The sequence below is a fragment of the Stegostoma tigrinum genome, chromosome 38 (assembly GCF_030684315.1).
Source record: "Stegostoma tigrinum isolate sSteTig4 chromosome 38, sSteTig4.hap1, whole genome shotgun sequence".
NCBI lineage: Eukaryota > Metazoa > Chordata > Chondrichthyes > Orectolobiformes > Stegostomatidae > Stegostoma > Stegostoma tigrinum.
In genome coordinates this window covers 17,555,631-17,575,823 of record NC_081391.1, presented here as the reverse complement: position 1 = coordinate 17,575,823, position 20,193 = coordinate 17,555,631, and the positions used below count along the sequence as shown (strand labels likewise).

The following is a 20,193-nucleotide window of genomic DNA, read 5'->3' as shown; positions in this document are numbered from 1 at the left end:
CAGGGTTACAGGGATGGCATAGGGGGTTGGGTCTAGGTGGGATGCTCTTCGGAGAGTCAGTGTAGACTTGATTGATGGAATGGTCTGCTCCCACACTGTAGGGATTCTATGATTCTAATAAGCTTCTAGTTTTGTGGTTAATGTTAATAGGGCTGGCATTTCATTTAATATTTACAATTAATTTCCTCAGATGCAGAAGTTTAACTGATGTCTGAAACTATTGTGGGTCTTTTTTGATTCCTAGTCCACTCTGGTGTAAAAAGGCTACTATTAATAATGGTGACAGTGGAAATGTTAGATCATTGTAAACCCTATCTAGTTGACTCCTGTCCTTTATGGAAGGAAGTCTGCTATCTTTACCCAGTCCAGCTCCCACATGACTCCAGGCCACATCATTGACTCTGAGAGAGCCTAGTGAGCTTCTGTGTTTTCAAGTAGCTGGCTCAACACTACCTTCTAGAGGGATGGGGAGTTAGCAGCAGAGGAGGAGGCATTTGGGCCATTGAGTCTATACTAGCTCCCAGTCCTGTTCCCCTGTTCTATGCATGTGGCCCTGTACTTTCCTCAAGTCCCTATTGTCATAGAATGCCTAAAATGCAAAAAGAGGCTATTTGACCCATTAAGTCCATTCCAAATAGTAACACCACATGGGGTTTTTAGCCACGGTTAATCCACCCAGCCTGCACATCCCTGGACACTACAGGGCAATTTAGCATGGCTAGTGCTAAGCTGGGTGAGGTGGTGGTACAGTAGTTAGCACTGCTACCTCACATTGACTGAGGTTCGAGTCCAACTTCAGTTGACTGTCTGTGTGGAGTTTGCACATTCTCCCCGTGCCTGTGTGGGTTTTCTCCCACAGCTAGGCGGATTGGCCATGGTTAAAATGCACATAGTGTGCTGTGGGGCAGCTGCACTACCCACTGAGCCCCCATTCTACCTAACGTCCATTCCCTTTTGAAGCCCTTAGCCGTCTCGACTTCTACCAACCTCATAGGTAGCACCCCCAATTCACCCTTTGGATCTTTACTGTGGATCCGGCTACAAAGGGCAAAAATACAAGAGCTGGTGGATGAATAACAATAAAGGTGAGGATTGTATTGAACCCTGTCTGAGAATGGCAGGTGTCTTTTTCCCTAGGGTGGGGGATTTTAAGACTAGGGGGCACAATTTTAACGCTAAAGGAGAGAGATTTGCAAAAGACACAAGGGGAAAATTTTCTACCCAGAGGGTGGTTTGCATGTGGAATGAACTTCCTGAGGAAGTGGTGGACGTGGGTACAATTACAACATATGAAAGACATTTGGATAAGTAGATGAATAGGTCATGTTTAAAAGGAAATGGGCCAAGTGAAGGCAGATGGAACTAGTTTATTTTGGGATTATGGTTGGAGTGGACTTGTCAGACCGGAAGGGTCTGTTTCCATGCTGTAAGACTCGATGCCTCTCTGACTCTACGACTCCATGACACGAGGGCACAGCTAATGGATCTCTCCCTTTTGCTTCCCCTTTTCCATTTCCCCGTAGGATTGCTGATGATTCTGTGTTGGGAGCCGTGGCTCAGAAACCCCCGCTCACCAGCACATTCCAGAACTGGCCCAAGACACCCCAGCACAGCCCGAAGCCCCCGAAGACCGTGGAGTTTGACATCAAGCCCACCATGCGGAGAGCGCCCAGCCCTTCCATGCCACAGGCCGCTGAGCACAGAGCCAACCCAGGCACCCCACGCCCCTCCTCACTGCCCATCCTGCCCTCGGTGGCACAGCCTGGGCCTCCCATGGGCTACGACGTGCACAGTGCCCCCACCTCAGTGGGTAACAGCTTCGCCAGCTTCCCCCCCGGTAGCCGGGCCCACTCGCCCACCAGCAGCTTCCAATCGCCGCCGCCTGTGCCCCCAGACAAGCCCTTCGCTGCCAAGCCGCTGGCCTTCTGGACCAAGTTCGACGTGGCCGACTGGCTCGACTACCTGAACCTGGGTGAGCACAAGGAGCACTTCCTGGACAACGAGATTGACGGCAGCCATTTACCCTCGCTTCAGAGGGACGACTATGTGGACCTTGGTGTGACCCGGGTCGGCCATCGCATGAACATCGAGCGCGCCTTGAAACGGCTTCTCGAGAGGTGATCCCAGAGTGCGGGGCTGCCACTCAGAGTAATCCCTAACTCCCCCCCACCACCACCAACCCCTTTACACGCCCCCACATCCCAGCTCCTACCCTCCCCTACATTCCACCTTTGGTTCACCTCCCCCCTCATCCCCTCCCTCCATCCCTACCCCCCCTTCCGCCTTCCATTTCTTCTTCCAACGCTCTGCCCATCCCAATCTCCCATCCCTCATCCCCTCCCTCTGTCCCCACCCCCTCTTCTGCCCTCCATTTCTCCATCTACCACTCCCCCCATCCCCTCCCTCCATCCCCACCCTCTTTTCCATTTCTCCATCCACCACTCCCTCCATCCCCTCCCTCCATCCCCACCCCCCCCCCGTCCATTTCCCCTTCTACTGCTCTGTCCATCCCAATCTCCTCTTCCGCCCTCCATTTCTCCTTCCACTGCTCCCTCCATCCCCATCTCCCACCAGTCCCTCCCTCGCCCCTCACACCTGCAACCAATTCACCCCTTCCCCCACCCCCTTTACCCCGCAGTCCTCCCTCTCTCCATTCTCTCCAGTTCTCCCTCCTTCCCCACACACCCTTCCACAACAAATTCCACTCTGACCTCACCCCCCCCAACCCTTTCTTGGCCATTCCCTTTCACAAACCTACTCCTGTGGGTGACAAGGCTGGGTATTGTATAAAGCCAACACTGCACAGCTGTTTTTACCAAGACTCCAGCACCAGCTCTGATCAGCGACAGAGAGTTTCGGGGAAAGAGGAAGTCTCTGCCATTCTCCAGGGGGATACAGGACCACTCACCGCCACCCAGACAGATTGTCTCATTGGTGGGGCAGGGTTGGGGGGTGGAACTGAGCCTTCTTCCCCTCCCACCTTTCCAAACGTGTTTCTCAAACCCAAAGTAGATTCTGCTCTTTCTCTTCTGTTCCACTGTGTGAATTGTTATCAGCAGTCATCCATCTCTCTCTCTCTCTCTCTCTCTCTCTCTCTATCCATGCTTGGGGGCTGAAAGCCTCTTCATCTTTCTTCGCTGTGATAGCCTGCTGCCTTCCCTTCTCACTGCTGCCTTCCCTTCCCACTTCGCTCCGAGGTGATCACAGAATTTGCCCACCCCTTTCCACCACCAGGAAACCAGACTGTCCCCAAACACACACACCCACAGGAACACACAGAGTCCCCTTCAACCCCACATGCCTGCTCATCGTTCCATTTGCCGGCCATTGTCCCATATCCCATACTGCCTTTGAGAAATGTAAACCTGTCAGTCTCATTTTTAAAACTGACATTGGCCCAGCTTCAGTTGCCCCATTTACAGGAGTTTGTGTGTTCCCTCATTTCACTCCTGAAAGGTCTGGCTCTATTTTTGAACTCTAGATTCCCAAATCCAGCAGAAATAGTTTCTCAGTCTCAGCCCTGTTTTGAAAACTTTGAACCTGTTAGCTGGCTAAATTCTAGGGCACAGTCTCTCACTGAGTTGTATAGTGTCTCTCAGATGTGCATCTATCATTGTACACACATGCATAGACACACACACACACACACACAAGTACATGCATTCACACACATACACACACGCACGTGCATGCACACGCACATGCATGCTCACAAACAAGTACATGCATTCACGCGCACACACGTGCACACACACATATTCACATGCACACACACACAAGCACAGGGACCTGCAGACACAATCACACACACAACTGCCCACACACACGCGCACACATTCACACATGTGCATGCAGACATACCCACACACACACCTGCACATACACACACACACCAAAACATACACACACACACACTTGCACATACACACACACACCAAAACATACACACACACACACTTGCAGACACAATCACACATGTGCACACTCCCACGTGCATGTGGTATAAACACACAAGCACCTGCACACACCCACTCACTGATACCACACGCATGTACCTACATGCGTGCAAAAATGTAAACATACACACACAAACACATGCACACGGTGGAAACTCACCCAACCTTGCTCATGTACCAGCAGAACTTGCTTGAGGTTCACTGTATTGCTTTGCTCAGATAGTTTTCCAGCAGCACTGTTATAATGCACCGTGTATGTTAGAAAGAGCATTAAGGGGAGTCAATATGAACCGAGAATGCACCTTTAAACTCACACAGACCATCAGCCTCCTACAGTAGCACACAAGGAGTTAGGAGTAAATGTGAGAAAGGGTTAGGACACCAGACTGTCCAACAGTCTGTGTGTTTGAGGTGAGATGTTTTGTGCTTGTTTTCACATTCCCATTGTACAGTCACTGTTCGGAATAGGAAGAGCCTATGTAAACATGGCACACTGCAGCATCTCCACTAGGGGTGAGCTTGATGAGGTGAGAGCAGGATTGATATTGTGGAATTTAGGGTGGTGGAAATTGATATTAAAGCAGTGGATGCAAGAGATGACATGAAACGCTGGCATACACATGGACTCGCAGTGCCCTTCCCACCCTCCTCCACACTGGAACATGTACGCACTCTTCCCTGCACCATACACACTGCATTCAGATAGCACCCCTTCTCCAAAAATCAAATGGGGTTGGCAATGGAACCTCTGGAGTCATCTCTGAACCAACAGTTCTTGAGAGAGTACCTCATTCTGTCAGAAGTTAAAGAATGTTTTGTGGTTTAGTTTATGATGTGGTTGTGTTTTACAGTGTGCAGTGGTGAAGAGGGGCAGGGAGCTCTATCTTTCTCAGATTGCAGGCATTTCTGCCCTTGAGCTGTTAGGCAGTATCAGTAGGCAAGTTGCTATGAGTGGATTTCCTGCCAATTTTGAATTCCTCTCTCAGCTGGAGATTATACACCATATTTATCCTGCATTTTATTCCTGGATCTCATTCTGATGCTTTGCCTGTGCTTTACATTGAACATTACAGCACAGTACAGGCCCTTCGGCCCTCGATGTTGTGCTGACCTGTCATACCGATCTGAAGTCCATCTAACCTACACTATTCCATGTACGTCCATATCCTTATCCAGTGACAACTTAAATGTACCTAAAGTTGGCGAATCTACTACCGTTGCAGGCAAAGCGTTCCATTCCCTTACTACTCTCTGAGTAAAGAAACGACCTCTGACATCTGTCCTATATCTTTCACCCCTCAATTTAAAGCTATGCCCCCTCGTGCTCGCCGTCACCATCCTAGGAAAAAGGCTCTCCCTATCCACCCTATCTAACCCTCTGATTATTTTATATGTCTCAATTAAGTCACCTCTCAACCTTCTTCTCTCTAATGAAAACAGCCTCAAGCCCCTCAGCCTTTCCTCGTAAGACCTTCCCTCCTTACCAGGCAACATCCTAGTAAATTTCCTCTGCACCCTTTCCAAAGCTTCCACATCCTTCTTATAATGCGGTGACCAGAACTGTACGCAATACTCCAAGTGCGGCCGCACCAGAGTTTTGTACAGCTGCAGCATAACCTCTTGGTTCTGGAACTCAATCCCTCTATTAATAGAAGCTAAAACACTGTATGCCTTCTTAACAGCCCTGTCAACCTGGGTGGCAACTTTCAAAGATCTGTGTACATGGACACCAAGATCTGTCTGCTCATCTACACTACCAAGAATCTTACCATTAGCCCTGTACTTTGCCTTCCGGTTACTCCTACCAAAATGCATCACCTCACACTTGTCCGCATGAAACTCCATTTGCCACCTCTCAGCCCAGCTCTGCAGCTTATCTGTCTCTCTGCACCCTACAGCATCCTTCGTCACTATCTACAACTCCACCGACCTTAGTGTCATCTGCAAATTTACTAACCCATCCTTCTACGCCCTCATCCAGGTCATTTATAAAAATGACAAACAGCAGTGGACCCAACACCGACCCTTGCGGTACACCACTAGTAACTGGTCTCCAGGATGAACATTTCCCATCAACTACCACCCTCTGTCTTCTTTCAGCAAGCCAATTTCCGATCCAACCTGCTATATCTCCCACAATCCCATTCCTCCGCATTTTGTACAAATCTCTGACCTGGGCCTGTGTTGAACCCAGTCGGAGCCTCAGCAGCAGACCTTGTGAGAATGTCAAAGTGACAAGACAGGACAGAGATTAGGGAGGAATGGAGCTTCCTTCAGGGAGAGGCTCTCAAATCCTCTGGGACTGCTGACCAGAAGCAAGGGTGGATTTTTAGCCATCGAAGAGTCTCCCAGCGATGAGGGTCTAGGGGGAGGGGGACAATGGAAAACTGTCGGTGTGGAACGGCGAGACTGTGAGGTCTCCTGATTTATGAAGATCCTATCGAACTGCACTGGCCACGAGGCATCAGTGATAAACCTTGTTTTGTCCCCTGTTTGTGGATCTCAGTGTAACACCAGCCCCGAGGGAGGGGGTCGATACAGTAGGTTGGGCACGTAGCCATTGGAGTTCGAGAGAACAAGAGGTGATCTTATTGAAACATAGATGATCCTATGGAGCCTTGGCAGACTAGGTGCGGAGAGGATGTTTCGCCTTTGCTGGAGTGCAGGAGGGAGTCTAGATCGAGGGGGCACCATTTGTAAAAGGTAAGAAGGAGGAAGGTCTTCTCTCGGGGAATTGTTAGTGTTTGGAAGCCTCTTTAACAGAGACCACTGTCGGCTGTGTCAGTGGATTAAGGCGAAGGTGAACAGATTTGTGATCATCAGGGCAGCCCAAGGGACAGGCAGGAATAAGGCGCAATCATAGATCGCTGCAGGCCCACCAAATGGGAGAGTAGGGTTGAAGAGGTGAATGGCCAGCTCCTGCACTTAATTCTTGTGCTGTTGTGGGAAGGGAAGCGTTCAAGGCTCTGATTTCGAAAGTACATTCCTATGACCCCTATCATACAAAGGCGACGGGGACAGTGACTTGCTCTGCTGTTGCTTCCCAGCTGAATAGCTCAGTGCGATGGTCTTTTGCAATGTGACCTTAAAGGACTGGCACTGCCAGAGGTACTGTATCTCATCGAGAAGAACAGTACCATGGCTTTTTTACCCATATAGATGCCCACTGTTTCTGTAGAATTCTGAGTGAAGGTGACAGTAGGTCCTGCTGCTGTCTGCAGTTTATCTCAGACCCTTGACCCTGCCACTGGAGGTAGAGATGAATTCTTTTCTTGAAGGTAAGTTTTCAGAACGCAGCCCACCTACCCGAGTCTCCCAGCAGGCTCTCTTTGTAAGCGCCCCGGGTTATTAATCAGTCAGTACCCTCGACCTGTTTATCAGCAACCTTAACACAAGTCACAAAACATTCATGTGTGTCAGACCAACAGATGTGAGTTAGCACAGAGGAGAAACTACAGACAATATGAAGATAGGTTAAGTGGGTTCATGACATGCCTGGGAACAGGCTGAAAGATGATGAGGCCTAATTTATATTTTTAAAAATCAGTTGAGGCCTAGAACTTATTGGCGACCAGAGAGTATTTATTAGTTCATAGGCACAGCAGTCAGAATTCGACCCATTGAACAATTTCCAACCAAATTATAAGCAAGACTAATCATTGATTCGACTTGCTCATTCCCTCAGCCTGATTTTAACTCCTTTCTAGTGAATAAAGTTTTTAAAATGTTGTTAGGGTGTAAATGTTGCTGGCCGGGCCTGTCCATCTGTTTTTGCTTTTGACAAGGCAGATTAAAATTGAGATTTCTCCTCCCTCTTTCCCCTTCCTTGTGTAAGTAGTGTGTATCTTCCTGATAAAACCCCTCATGCCTTTTCCCCAGGGTGGGAGGTGGGGGGGGGGGGTCGGGCGTCCAAAACCAGAAGGCACAGGTTTAAGGTGAGAGGGGAAAGATTTATAAGGGACCTGAGGGGCAACTTTTTCACGCAGAGGGTGGTGTGTGTCTGGAATGTGGTGGAGGCTGGTACAATTACAACATTTAAAAGGAATTTGGATGGGTACATGAATAGGAAGGGTTTAGAGGGATATGGGCCAAGTGCTGGCAAATGGGACTAGATTAATTTCAGTTCAGCATGGACAAGTTGGACTGAAGGCTCTGTTTCCGTGGTGTATATCTCTATGGCTCGAACTGATGTGACCTGTGGTCCACATCTTGCACATTTGTACTGAATCAGAAAACTAGAGTTACCAGCCACCTCCCACCATCACCACCTTCATTCTGGTTCTTTGGAGGAACTTTATTCACTCGTGAGTTGTGGGTGGCAATGGCTGGGCCAACATTTGTTGTTCTTTCTCAGTTACCCTGGCGGTGGTGGTAATGACCTATCCTCGGGAACTGGTGCAACCCATATGCTGCAGGTAGACTTGCAATGCTATTAGGGAGGCTCCTTTCCTCAGGCACCTTCGGTATTTTTAAAATGATTCGGTTGCAACCAGTCTGTGTAAATTTTCCCATCTTTTAGAGAATACAATCCATTATTCCTTCCTCCCCCCACTATGTCCCGTGCTCCGTAAGGGCAATAGATGGTTCAGTTCCTAATCTTTTAGAACAGAGAACAGTGGCCAGGATCCAAAAGGACATTCCTCCACTGTCATCTCTATTCTAACAGCACCCTCACTACACAGCGATGGCGAAGAAGGCAGCCCACCATCACCATCTCAAGGGGCAAAAAAGGGGTGTGCATGGTCTGATGGCTAATGTCGCCGGATTAGTAATCAGTGGATTCAAATCCCACCAGGGCAGCTAATGAAATTTAAATTCAATGAAAATAGCTGCACTTAAAATGGAGGGAGCCATCATCCCCATTCTCAAACCTCACCTAGTTCACTAAAGCCCATCAGGGGACGGAAATCTTCCATCCTGACCTGATCTGGCCTACTCGTGACCCATAGTAGTGTAGGTGGCTCTGAACTGTTCTCCAAAATGGCTGAGTAAGCCTGTCACATTGAGTCTGATACAGATGGCCATCAAAAGATGGACTTGCCCACATCCCATAAATAAGCATGAATCCTGTGGCAATGTGGTAGTGTACCTACCTCTAAGCCAGAAGACCTGGGTTCAAGTCCCAACTGCTCCAGGCATACATGGTAGCAGAATGTTAACAGAAATGTAGATTTTTTAAAAAATGCTAGGTTCCTACTGTGGAAAGGAAGCAGAGTTCTGAAGAAGGGTCGCTAGACCTGAAACGTTAACTCTTGTTTATCTCTCCATAGATGCTGCCAGATCTGCTGAGCTTCTCCAGGACTTCCTGCAGTTGATTTTGTTTTAGTCGGTGGGGGGGGGGGGGGTTCCTACTGTCCTGTCCTTACTAATGAGTCAGGATTCCAGTCCAATGGAGGTGTGTGTCATAATATATCTGAACTGGATATAGCTAAATCTGAATCCTGTGTAATCGCTTGCTGGCAGACTCCCTCTGCTGGTACATGTGCAAAATGAGCCAGGCAATCTTAAATGCCTGATCATGGGGCTGGTGAATTCTGCGATCATTTCCAACCTCCCACCTCCCTCCCTGCTCTCCCCCTTGCAGACTTCTGACTTTTTCTCTGCTGTTGCTACCAACAGACCAATCTTGCCATCCACTGTCCTTCCCTCTCCATCTGATTCATTCCTCCATCTCTGGGTCTTCAAAGCAGGGAGATCAGGTACGGATCCTGTGGCTAAATGTCCTCCAGTGTTTTAAAGGGCTTCTCTGTTGTAGAGCTCGTCAACTCCTTGCTATATATATTTTTAAAAACTAAAAGAAAAAGAGAAAAAAAAGGATAAAATGGACAAATTGTCTTCCATTTGAAGAGGGGTGTGGTTTCCTCTCCGGCCCTCACTTACCCTCTGTCCGTGTTGCACGATGTTTAGATTCTTTGTGGTCGGCTTTGTCTCTGAGGTTTGTTGAAGGGGCTCTGAGTGTTTGGGGTGGGCTTTAAGAGAATTGAGAAGAGCTTTATTTAACTCGGGGAGGGGGTTATTCCAATGACCGTGCTAAAATCACATCCAGTGTTAAAATGGGGGTGATTAAAAAGGAAACTTTTTCCAGGCGGTCTCAGGGATGAAAAGGACATTCCTTGTGGAAAGCAAAAGGCAATCTTCTTTGTTTTTTTTTGTGACAGTGACTGGTGCAAAAATAGGAATGTGCTGTGTGTTGCATCTGACAGGCAAGGTGTACCGTTCACTTTTATGGTTCTTTACATGACTTGTCTGAAAAGTCGAGTGTGTATGGGGAGGTGGGGTTTGAAAATAACTCGGGCTCCCAGATTGAAAGTGCAAGTGAAGTGAGGTTAAAGCAGACACTGCTGGACCCCTCATTATAAAACCACTGCTTACCTACATCGTTTGGAATCATTGCAAGACAGCATTTAATTCTTACATGTGAATGTGAACTGTGCAGTGTTTCTAATTTCCATACCCCCCCCCCCCCCCCCCACCAACCACCCCACTCCAAAATCCCTTTGTGGTTGCATCTGCAAAATTTATGAGTTTTTTTTAATTAAGATATTTTGGCTAAAGTTTAGGCTCCCACTCTGACCAAAAGTAGTCTGGGTGAATGTGTCTGGCTGCTCCTGAACTCAAATAGGGGATTGTAGTGCCCACTGCTGCCCTACCATTGGCTAGCACCTACTCAGTAATGGGGGCATGATGCCAACTCAACCCAGGCACTCCAAGGAACGCAAGATGCCCTATGAGGGATTTCTGCGATTCTTTTCAACCTTCTTGCGGCTGGTCCACCACATTTCCCTGGGAAAGGATGGGTAACACAAACAGAAATTGCTGGAGAAACTCAGCAGGTCTGGCGGCATCTGTGGATTCAGAGAGCAGAGATAACGTTTCGGGTCCGGTGACCTTCACTCATGACTGATTGTGCCAGGGGAAATGTGAGTGTATATTGTTGAGGATGTGGTGACACGTTGGCCCAGTGGTTAGCACTGCTGCCTCACAGTACCAGGGACCCGGCCTCGGGCGACTGCCTGTGTGGAGTTTGCACATTCTCCCTGTGTCTGCATGATTTTCCTCCGGGTGCTCTGGTTTCCTCCCACAGTCCAAAGATGTGCAGGTTGCGTAGATTGGCCTTGCTAAATTTCCTGTAGCATGCAGGTAGGTTAGCTATGGTAAAAGTGGGGGGGGGCATTATAGGATAGGGTGGGATGCTTTTTGGAGGGTCAGTGCAGACTTGATGGGCTGAATGGCCTCTATCTGCACTGTGGGCATTGTAAGATTCAACAGTGGGAGAAGGGTAGGAGTAAATGAAAGGTGGAGATGGAGCCCAGAGGGAAAGACCGATAGTTGGACAGACTGAGGACTGGATAATGGTCAGTCTGGAGGAATCAATGGCTGCTACAGGGTACCATGAGTAGGTGACAGTGGGTTATTTAGTCGCAGCCCATGTGATAACAAGGTCTGGTGTGAGGGGGTTTGGGATCTTACCCATTCCTTTCTCTGTCCAACTATTATTATCTGCCTCTCTGGGCCCCCATCTCCACCTTGCTTATCCTTACTCCCTTCGTCAGCACACACACCAACCTTTTCCCAGCTACAGTCAGGATCACTGAACTCAAAACCTTAACTCTGTTTCCCTCTCCACAGATGATGAATTTCTCCAGCAATTTCTCGTTTTCTTCTGATTTCCAGCGTCTGCAGTTCTTTGCTATTTTTGTCTGAATGGGTAACATCAGATTGTCTACACCACACCATTTTAAATGCCAGTTATTGAAGGGGCAAGTAGAATTCGCCAGAAGCTGTTGGAAAGTAATGCCCTCTTTCCCCCTTTTTCAATGCTATCCTGTGGCAGGGGGAGGGGGGCGCGGTTCAGAGTTCTGACACTTGGATGGCACCAACTTGATGTGTAGGTCTGGCCTCACCTCGTGGACGGGGTGTGGTATCTCTTAGCAGGGTGTTGGTGTGAATGGGGCAGGGTGATGAGCTGATCATTAGCTGAGGTGCCATCAAATGGGACGGCACCAGATGAGGCTGTTCGGCCCATCATTCTTGCGCCTCTCCTCGTCGGATGTTCCCAGAGCATGTCCGGGCTTACCTTAGGTGGGGGAACGGACAACATTTAATATCAGGGACAACACAGTGTGGAGCTGGGAGGAACACAGCAGGCCAGGCAGTATCAGAGGAGCAGGAAAGCTGACGTTTCGAGTTGGGACTCATCAGAAGATATCGTGTCAGCTTGGTTTCCCCTTTTAAAAAGAAAAGCCGTGGTCACAGCTATCGTAATGTCCACACGAGTATCGGATTGGAAGCTCGGTCAGTTTCTGCAGAATGAGACACCAGCTTGTGGGAGGGTCAGGTGTGTACCAGCCTAAAACTCAATGGGTTTAATTTATTCCAAGTGGCCCTCAGCAGGCAATAAATTGCCTTTGAGGAGAGTCGCTGATAGTTTGCAGTGTGTGTGACAGAGCCTACCTCTGTGTGTGTGTGTATTTTGTCCATGTGTCTCCTACATGCACTCCGACAACACCACACACACACATATCCACCCATGTGCCAAAACTGTTTGGGGGGGGTGGGTATTTGCTCTTGGGGTAACCGTGAGATGACGGTCCGCTTTGGCGCTAGAGAGTGGCTCGGTGGGAGTACCTCTGCGCCAGGAGCCCCACACCTGCTTCCAGCGGGGTGTCAGGACATCCCTGAACCGAGGGTGATAGTCTGTGCAGTTCCCTGGACTATGACTTCCGAGCCTCCTTTCTGGAGTCAGCTGGGCAGATAGCTGAGTGAGCGGCTGCTGGTCAGTCAGTGCCAGGGTGTCCCGCAGCCCAGCTCCCAGCTGCATGCAGTGCCATCCTCGCTCCCGGCGATTATTCAACACGCTGCTCTCTGTCTCCGCCTGTCTTGTTGAAATACTTCGCCCGATTTCGGACGTGGCGTTGGTTTTGTTCTTTGTGCTGCTCGTGGGGTGGACGCCGGTTTTGCCAGGGGTCAGGGTATTGCAAACTGAGCTCCCCCTCTTCCCATCGCAGTGCCAGTGTGTCCCGTGCCAAGACTCTACAGTCAGTCTAACCGTGCCAAAGTCAACAGTGCCATAGCTGCCCTCTGCCAGTGCCAGTAGAGAGAGACAGAATGGCGTGGTTCCTGTTCCAAGCTGGACTTAGCTGATGGCTGCCTGGGCAAAAACCTCAGATTTTCGCTTCCAGAAAGCTCCCTGCGGGAATTGAGTCTGGGGCGGCTTTGGAGGGGGAGCAGAATTTCCCGGTGCGCATGGCCATTTGGCCCATCCTATCCCCTTGCAAGGTTAGGCCCAGTTCCTTTATTAAAAGAGAGGGGACCCTCTCTTTGTCATGTTTCCCGGTGCCATCCATCCTTCCTGGGGCAGATACAAAGCGTTGGTGCCCGTTTACAACCCCCTCCCCCCCCCGCCCCAAGCTCCTTCCTCTCTCGCAGACCGGCCAAGCGAGAGAGGGGGAGGTTCTATCTCAATGTACAAGCGCGTGCAAGTCCAGTGCCTCAACCCTTCCCCCCACCCCCTTCCAACATCACCAGACTGTCTGGGTGGCTTCTAAATGCACTCATTGTCTCTCGGTCACAGTTCCATTCAGAGAATGGAGGAGAAAGGGTTTTGGTCCCTGAGAGGGACAGATTGGGGGAAAAGTATCTACTCCCTTAATCCCTTTGTCTCTCCTCTCGACATTCACCCCCTTCCAGTTTTCCCTGCGGGACGGGTTGGCGAGGTGTCACAGCCACAGAGGGAAGTTTGTTCCTTTTTTTTAATTTTTAATTCAGTCAATGGGGGTGGGGTGTGGTCCAAAGGGAAAACAAAATAAAACAACACACACACACAGATCTAAGGACGCCCACGGTTCCATGAGAGCTCAGTCCTACTGAGAGATGGCTGGAACAGAGGCTGGGAGCTGCTTGCACTCTGCACAGGTCCCTTTAGATGTGTCAAGGCAATTGAAAACTGCGTGTTTCAAATATAAAAAAATATAAAGGGCTCGAGAGTGTGAATGTACCTTATACAGGAATGTAGAGAATCTCAACGAAGTCTAAAGATAAATTGAAATATTGTCTGATAAAGAATATTAATAACCTCTGTTACCATTTTCCATGTACTAAAACTACTAGTGTAAAAGAGGTGTTTTCTGCTGCTTATCTCAGTATACCAGCTGAAGAATAAGTAATCTGATTTTATTGCATATCATGTAAAGTGTACATAAACAGGGAGAACATTCCGGGAATGCATTGTGTACAGGAAATAAACAATCATAACGAACTGTTGTGTGGTGCATTCTGTCAATGTTGGTGTTTGTTCTCAAAGCGATAGCAGGAACTGCCGGTGCTGGAGAAGGGTCCAGACCCGAAACGTCAGCTTCCCTGCTCCTCTCATGCTGCCTGGCCTGCTGCGTTCATCCAGCTCCACACTGTGTTGGCTCAGACCCTTAAAGTGACAGTCCACCACAAACACACGACAGGATAGCGAACAAACACGAACCTTGTGACTCAATCTCAGCTCAGTGCTTGCAGACTGAACACCGCCCTCCCAAGGCTCTCGTTGTTGATGTTTCTAACACTTGAGCCGCCTGGTTCCCTCCATGAAAAGCGACACATCCCCAGGTGCCGCTTGATGTGAATGGCTCGCTCAGCTCTTACAGGGGGCGGTACAGAGTCAACCATATCACTGTGAGTCTGGGGATAACAAAGTGTGAGGCTGGATGAACACAGCAGGCCAAGCAGCATCTTAGGAGCGCAAAAGCTGATGAAGGGTCTAGGCCCGAAACGTCAGTTTTCCTACTCCTAGGATGCTGCTTGGCCTGCTGTGTTCATCCAGCTCCACACTTTGTTATCTCGGATTCTCCAACATCTGCGGTTCCCATTATCTCATCGCTGTGGGTCTGGAGTCAGGCTTAGGCCAGACCAAGTAAGGACGGCAGATTTTCTTCCCTAAAGGACGTCGCTAAACCAGATGGGGTTTTAACAACAATTAACCGTTGTGCCACAAGTCCATAGATAATAGGAGTAGGCCATTCGGCCCATTGAGTCTGCTCCGTTATTCAATAAGATCACGGCTGAGGGCATTAACTCCAGCCCTTTCCCCTTAATCCCTGACTCCCCAACTGATCAAGAATCTATTTCTCTCAACCTGAAATATACACAAGGACACTGATCCCCACAGCTCTCTGTCGTAAGGAGTTCCAAAGGCTCTCAACCTGCTGGGATAAGAAATTCCTCCACATCTCAGTCTTAAATTGGTGCCTCTTTATTCTGACACAATGCCCTCTGGTCCTAGACTCTCCCACGAGGGGAAACATCCTCTCAGCATTTACCCTGTCAAGCACTTTAAGAATCCTACATGCTTCAATGAGATCAGCTTTCATTCCTATAAACTCCAGTGAGTAGAATCCCAAACTGCACAGTGCCAGGACCTCTGACACCCAGACTAGCATTATGCTCCAGATTGTGAATTTAAATACCAGTGCTGGATTTGAACCTGTTTCTCACAGAATCACCCTCAGGATTACTAGTTCAGACATATCTATGTTATATCATAATTTACTCCCTACACTTCAATCAGATTGGAAGACTGAGGTGCAGATGCAGAAAGTGAGGTAGGTCTGTGAGGGAGGCAGAAGCAGATGGTCACAGGGAGGGTGTGAGAATGTTTGGTTGGAGCATAAAATGTCAATACATGGCAACTGGGCTGAATGGCCTGTTTCTGTGCTGTAAACTCCAGGCAGTTTTCTCCCTCACTCACTCTCTCAGGTCCGATGTTTTACTCTTAGTTCCATTCTAGTGCCAAGGTGAATACTACCACAGTCCTTTGACAGTCTAGGCCATTAGTTAAAGAGATGGGATGTCGAGTTCAAAGTGAGAAGGGTTCATGGAAGATTTACAGTATCCAAGTGAGTGAAGAAAGAGATTGAGGAGGCCATTGAAACTCTAAAGCCTGCCCTGTCATTCAATCAGATCATGGCTTATATTCCACCTTAACTACACTTCCATGCATTATCTCCAGATCCCTTAACCTGTAAATATTTATCCATCTCAAACATGTTCAATGACAGAGCAACACAGCTTCCTGAGAACTCCAAACATTCACAACCCCTCTCAGAGAGGGAAAGGTACAGCCTCTCCATCCGAAATGGTCAGTCCCTTCTCTAGACAAACGCTTGGCAGTACTAAAGCTTAAACATTGCAAAAAGTTGAAATTTCATCTTGCTGCCATCATAAGCAGGATGCTAGAAAACGCTTGAAAAGTAAGACCCTGTTTTACACAGGATGGGAAGAAGGCTTTGACTGTTTGGGCCATACTTGGTAAAGGAGAGAGAGCAGTTAAGATTAGATTAGATTCCCTACAGTGTGGAAACAGGCCCTTTGGCCCAACAAGTCCACACTGCCCCTTGAAGCATCCCACCCAGACCCATCCCCCTATAACCCACACACCCCAGAACACTACAGGCAACTTCCCATGGCCAATCCACCTAACCTGCACATCTTTGGACTGTGGGAGGAAACTGAAGCACCCGGAGGAAACCCACACAGATATGGGGAGAATGTGCAAACTCCACACAGACAGTCACCCAAGGCGGGAATCGAACCTGGGTCTCTGGCGCTGTGAGGCTGCAGTGCTAACCACTGAGCCACCGTGCCACCCACAACTGTTGATCTTAATTGTCAGTGGTCATTCGGTCAGGGCATTGCCATGGGGATGCAGCCGAGTTGGGCTGTCTCCATGACCTCTTTCTTTCACAACAAAAGGCATGCATTGCTTTTTTTTCTCATAGCCAAGGAAAATGTTTTATTAGCCTCAACCCCACAAAGAGTCTTAATTTTTTTCAATCAGATCACCTCACACTTTCAAACCAATTTAGATTAGATTTAGATTTATTGGCACATATATATAAGAAATAAAGTGAAAGGTGTTCTTTGCATTTTATATGCAGTGTTGCTAAACTGGCGTCATCTTGAAAGACTGAATATATTGCAAGATTTTACTGCAGTAGACACAAAAACAAAGTTGTTGGAAAAGCTCAGCAGATTTGGCAGCATCTGTGGAGGAGAAAACAGAGTTAATGTTTCGGGTCCGGTGACCCTTCCTCAGAACCAGTAGAGTTGCTGCAGTAGAGTTCATCTTTCTCTCTTTTTGTTCCACGTCTGCTGCTCCTCCAGTCACTGCTTGACGTCAGCCAGGGTCTCTGTGATGGGGTGCAGGGTATTGGTTTGGCGTCTGCCGCTGCGACTCCCACAACGGCCGAGTCCAAGCTGCAACCATGGGCCTGGGTATGTGCAGCTTCTGTCCCTCCTGTTCCCCGTCCGACACTCCCCCAGATGCTGCTGCTGCCACTCATCAGTCTTTGGAGTCCTCCGCCATCCCTTTCACCGACATTTCCGCTCCTTCGGGCACCCGGGCTGAGCTGCAGAGCTGGATCCTTGGCTCAGCCTGTGAGTACGGGCCAGGGGGAGTCAGCCCAGGACCTGCTTCTGGCTCACTGGGAGACCCCGGGCTCGGATGGAGCCATATCCTGATATTGCTGTTGCTTCCTCCTTCACCCACCACTCTCCAGGCTTTAAATAAAAGGAAAAGCAAAAGCAAAGAAAGAGAAGACAAAGAAAGCAGGTGGGAGCGGCCAAGGCCTGGGCTCAGCCCTGCTACTCTGTCCCCATGGTCATTGGAGAGGCTGCAGGTAAGACTCACAAGAATGGGTTGAGAGGAAGGGAAATGTGATTTAAAAGGTGGCCTGGAGAAGTTAGCAGAGTTTTCTGTGGAGAAAGTTGAGAGGAGATCAGATGGAGGTCTACATAATGATGTGTGTCCCGGACCGAGTAGAGAGGGAGAAACTGTTCTTGCTCTTCTTATGACTTAATAGGAAGTAAAAGTGACATGAGGGGATTTAAAAAAAAACTTTATCATGCAGTGAGTGGTTAAAGTGAGCAAGGACAAAATGCAGCTGTGAGTTGGCATTGACATGGGGCTATAAAGTACTGGGGGAGTGGGTGGAGGTATCATACGTCACCATGGAGGGTATAAGAGTCACAGGGAAAGTGTGTATGGCGGTTATGTAGTTGCCTGGTTTGGCATCACTATATTGAAAAAAAACTTTTACAACCCTTTCACTGAATAATGTCTTGTGCCAATGATGAGTCCAAGATGTAGGGGTGGTGGAGTTGCAGATAAAGAGAGTGGCAGAGGGCGGCAGCGGAATGGTGGTGTTTAGTGGCCACCGGTAGTAGGTATGACCTGGTTGGTTGATGGGAAGGATGAGTCCAGTTGGTTGCTGGAAGGGAGGATCAGTAGGTGGAATGGAAAGGAGGAGGTAGGGCTGGAAAGGAAGCTTGGGGATGGGTGGCAAGGTTATTTGAAATTGGGGAGCTCAATGTTGAGTTCTCCAGGCTGTAAGGTGCATTGGCGCTTCCAAGATAAGGTGTTGTTCTTCAAATTTGCGTTGAATCACTGCGACACTGGGAGGAGGCCGAAGACGGACATGCCAGAGGGGGATTGGTTATGGGATGGGGTGCAGAGTTGAAATGAGTGGTGACCGGGACGTTAGGTTAGCCGTTACGGGCCAGGCGGAGATGCCCAGTGAAGTAGTCACCCAGTCTACATTTGGTCTCACTGATGTGGAGAAGACCACGTCAGGAGCACCGTTACAGGGGAGGGTACCAGGTAGGTTGGAGTGATTGGTGGGTAGTGTGGTGTGAAGTAAGGAGTGGTGAAGGGAATGGCCCTTGCGGAAGGCAGACAGGGATGGGGAGTGGAAGATGTTCCAGGTGGTGGGGTCTAATTGGAGTTGGCGGAAGTATTTGAGGATGATATGTTGGATGCGGAGGCTGGTGGGGTGGAAAGTGAGGACGGGGGGATTCTATCTATATTATGTTGGGGGGGTGTTCATTTAGAGCTGTGGAACAGGGACTGGAGGAGGCATGGTGGAGAGCTGTCTGGGTGATAGTGGGTTAGCGGGGGGAAAGAGCGACGTTTGAAAACAGGTGGATATCCAGGATGCTTGGGAGTGGAACATCTCGTCGTGAAAGATATGTGACAGAGATGGAGAAATTGGGAAAACGGGATGGAGATTTTGCACAGTACAGGGTGGGAGGAGGTGTTTGTAAACATTCCCAATATTTCTTACAAGATAGAATGGTACAGTACGGCAATGGATTCTTCAGCCCACGATGTTTTGCTGAATATGATGCCAATTAATCTCTTCTGCCTGTCCCTGGTCCATATCCATCTGTCCCTTGCATATTCATGTGCTAGTTTAAAAGTCTCTTAAAAGCCCCTATTGTATCTGCCTCCACCACCACCTCTTGGCAGCGTGTTTTCCTACCACTCACTGTGTAAAAAAACTTGCCCCTCATATCAGCTTTGAACTTTCCCCTCTTACTTTAAATGTATGCAATTAAACATTTTAATTCTGGGAAAAAGATTCTGACCATCAACCCTATCCAAGCCTCCCATACTTTTATAGACTTCCATCAAGTCTCCCCTCAGCCCCTGCCACTCCAGAGAAAACAAACTGAGTTTTTCTAGCCTCTCCTTATAGCGCACACCCTCTAATCCAGACAGCATCCTGGTAAACTTCTTGCGCACCCTCTCTAAAGTCTCCTCATCCTTCCTGTAATGTGGCGTCCAGAACTGAACACCCATCATTTAAAGGGCAGCAAATTATTTTAAACAGCTTTGAAAGTTTCACAGTTCTGACTGGGTCTCCTTTGTGTGGTATTTCTGATGATTTTGATTGTTGACTTCAGCATGTCAGTTGACAAAGATTTTGACAGTAATGAGTTTATATACTTTTTATGCATATTTATGCCTATGGTTAACAATTCCAAAAGTCACTTTATCTCCCTCAAGAGGCATCTGATTTCCAGCAAAGTTGTCCTGGAGCCAGATCCAAAGGGGTACTTTAACATTCCAAAAGGGTACCCTGGATTACCAAAATCCTACTTCAGTGGGGGAAGCTGTTTCCATTTTGTTTAATTCATTCACAGGATGATGGCATCGCTGCCTCAGCCAGTATTTTATTGCCCATCCCTGATTGCTCATAAGAATTAACCACATTGCTGTGGGTCTGGATTCACATGTAGATCAGACCAGGTAAGCGTGGAAGATTTCCTTCCCTATTTGGACATTAGTGAACCACATGGGTGCTACCTCCAACAATTGGCAATGGCTCATTGTTGGCCTCTTATTTTCCAGATTTTTATTGAATTCAAATTCTACCATCTACTGTAGCAGGGTTTGAACCCAGGTCTG

General features: G+C 48.5%; 1 protein-coding gene across 1 annotated transcript in view; it reads left to right on the top strand.

The window, feature by feature from the left end:
- LOC125447020 (SH3 and multiple ankyrin repeat domains protein 1-like) overlaps positions 1-14,209 on the top strand; it is a 241,740-nt gene extending 227,531 nt beyond the window's left edge. The window contains exons 25-26 of the mRNA XM_059640702.1: positions 1,524-2,117; positions 11,586-14,209. Coding sequence (XP_059496685.1) covers positions 1,524-2,117; positions 11,586-11,589 — 598 coding nt within the window. The 3' untranslated portion in view covers positions 11,590-14,209. The remainder of the gene's footprint in view (positions 1-1,523; positions 2,118-11,585) is intronic.
- The last annotated feature ends 5,984 nt before the right edge of the window (positions 14,210-20,193 follow it).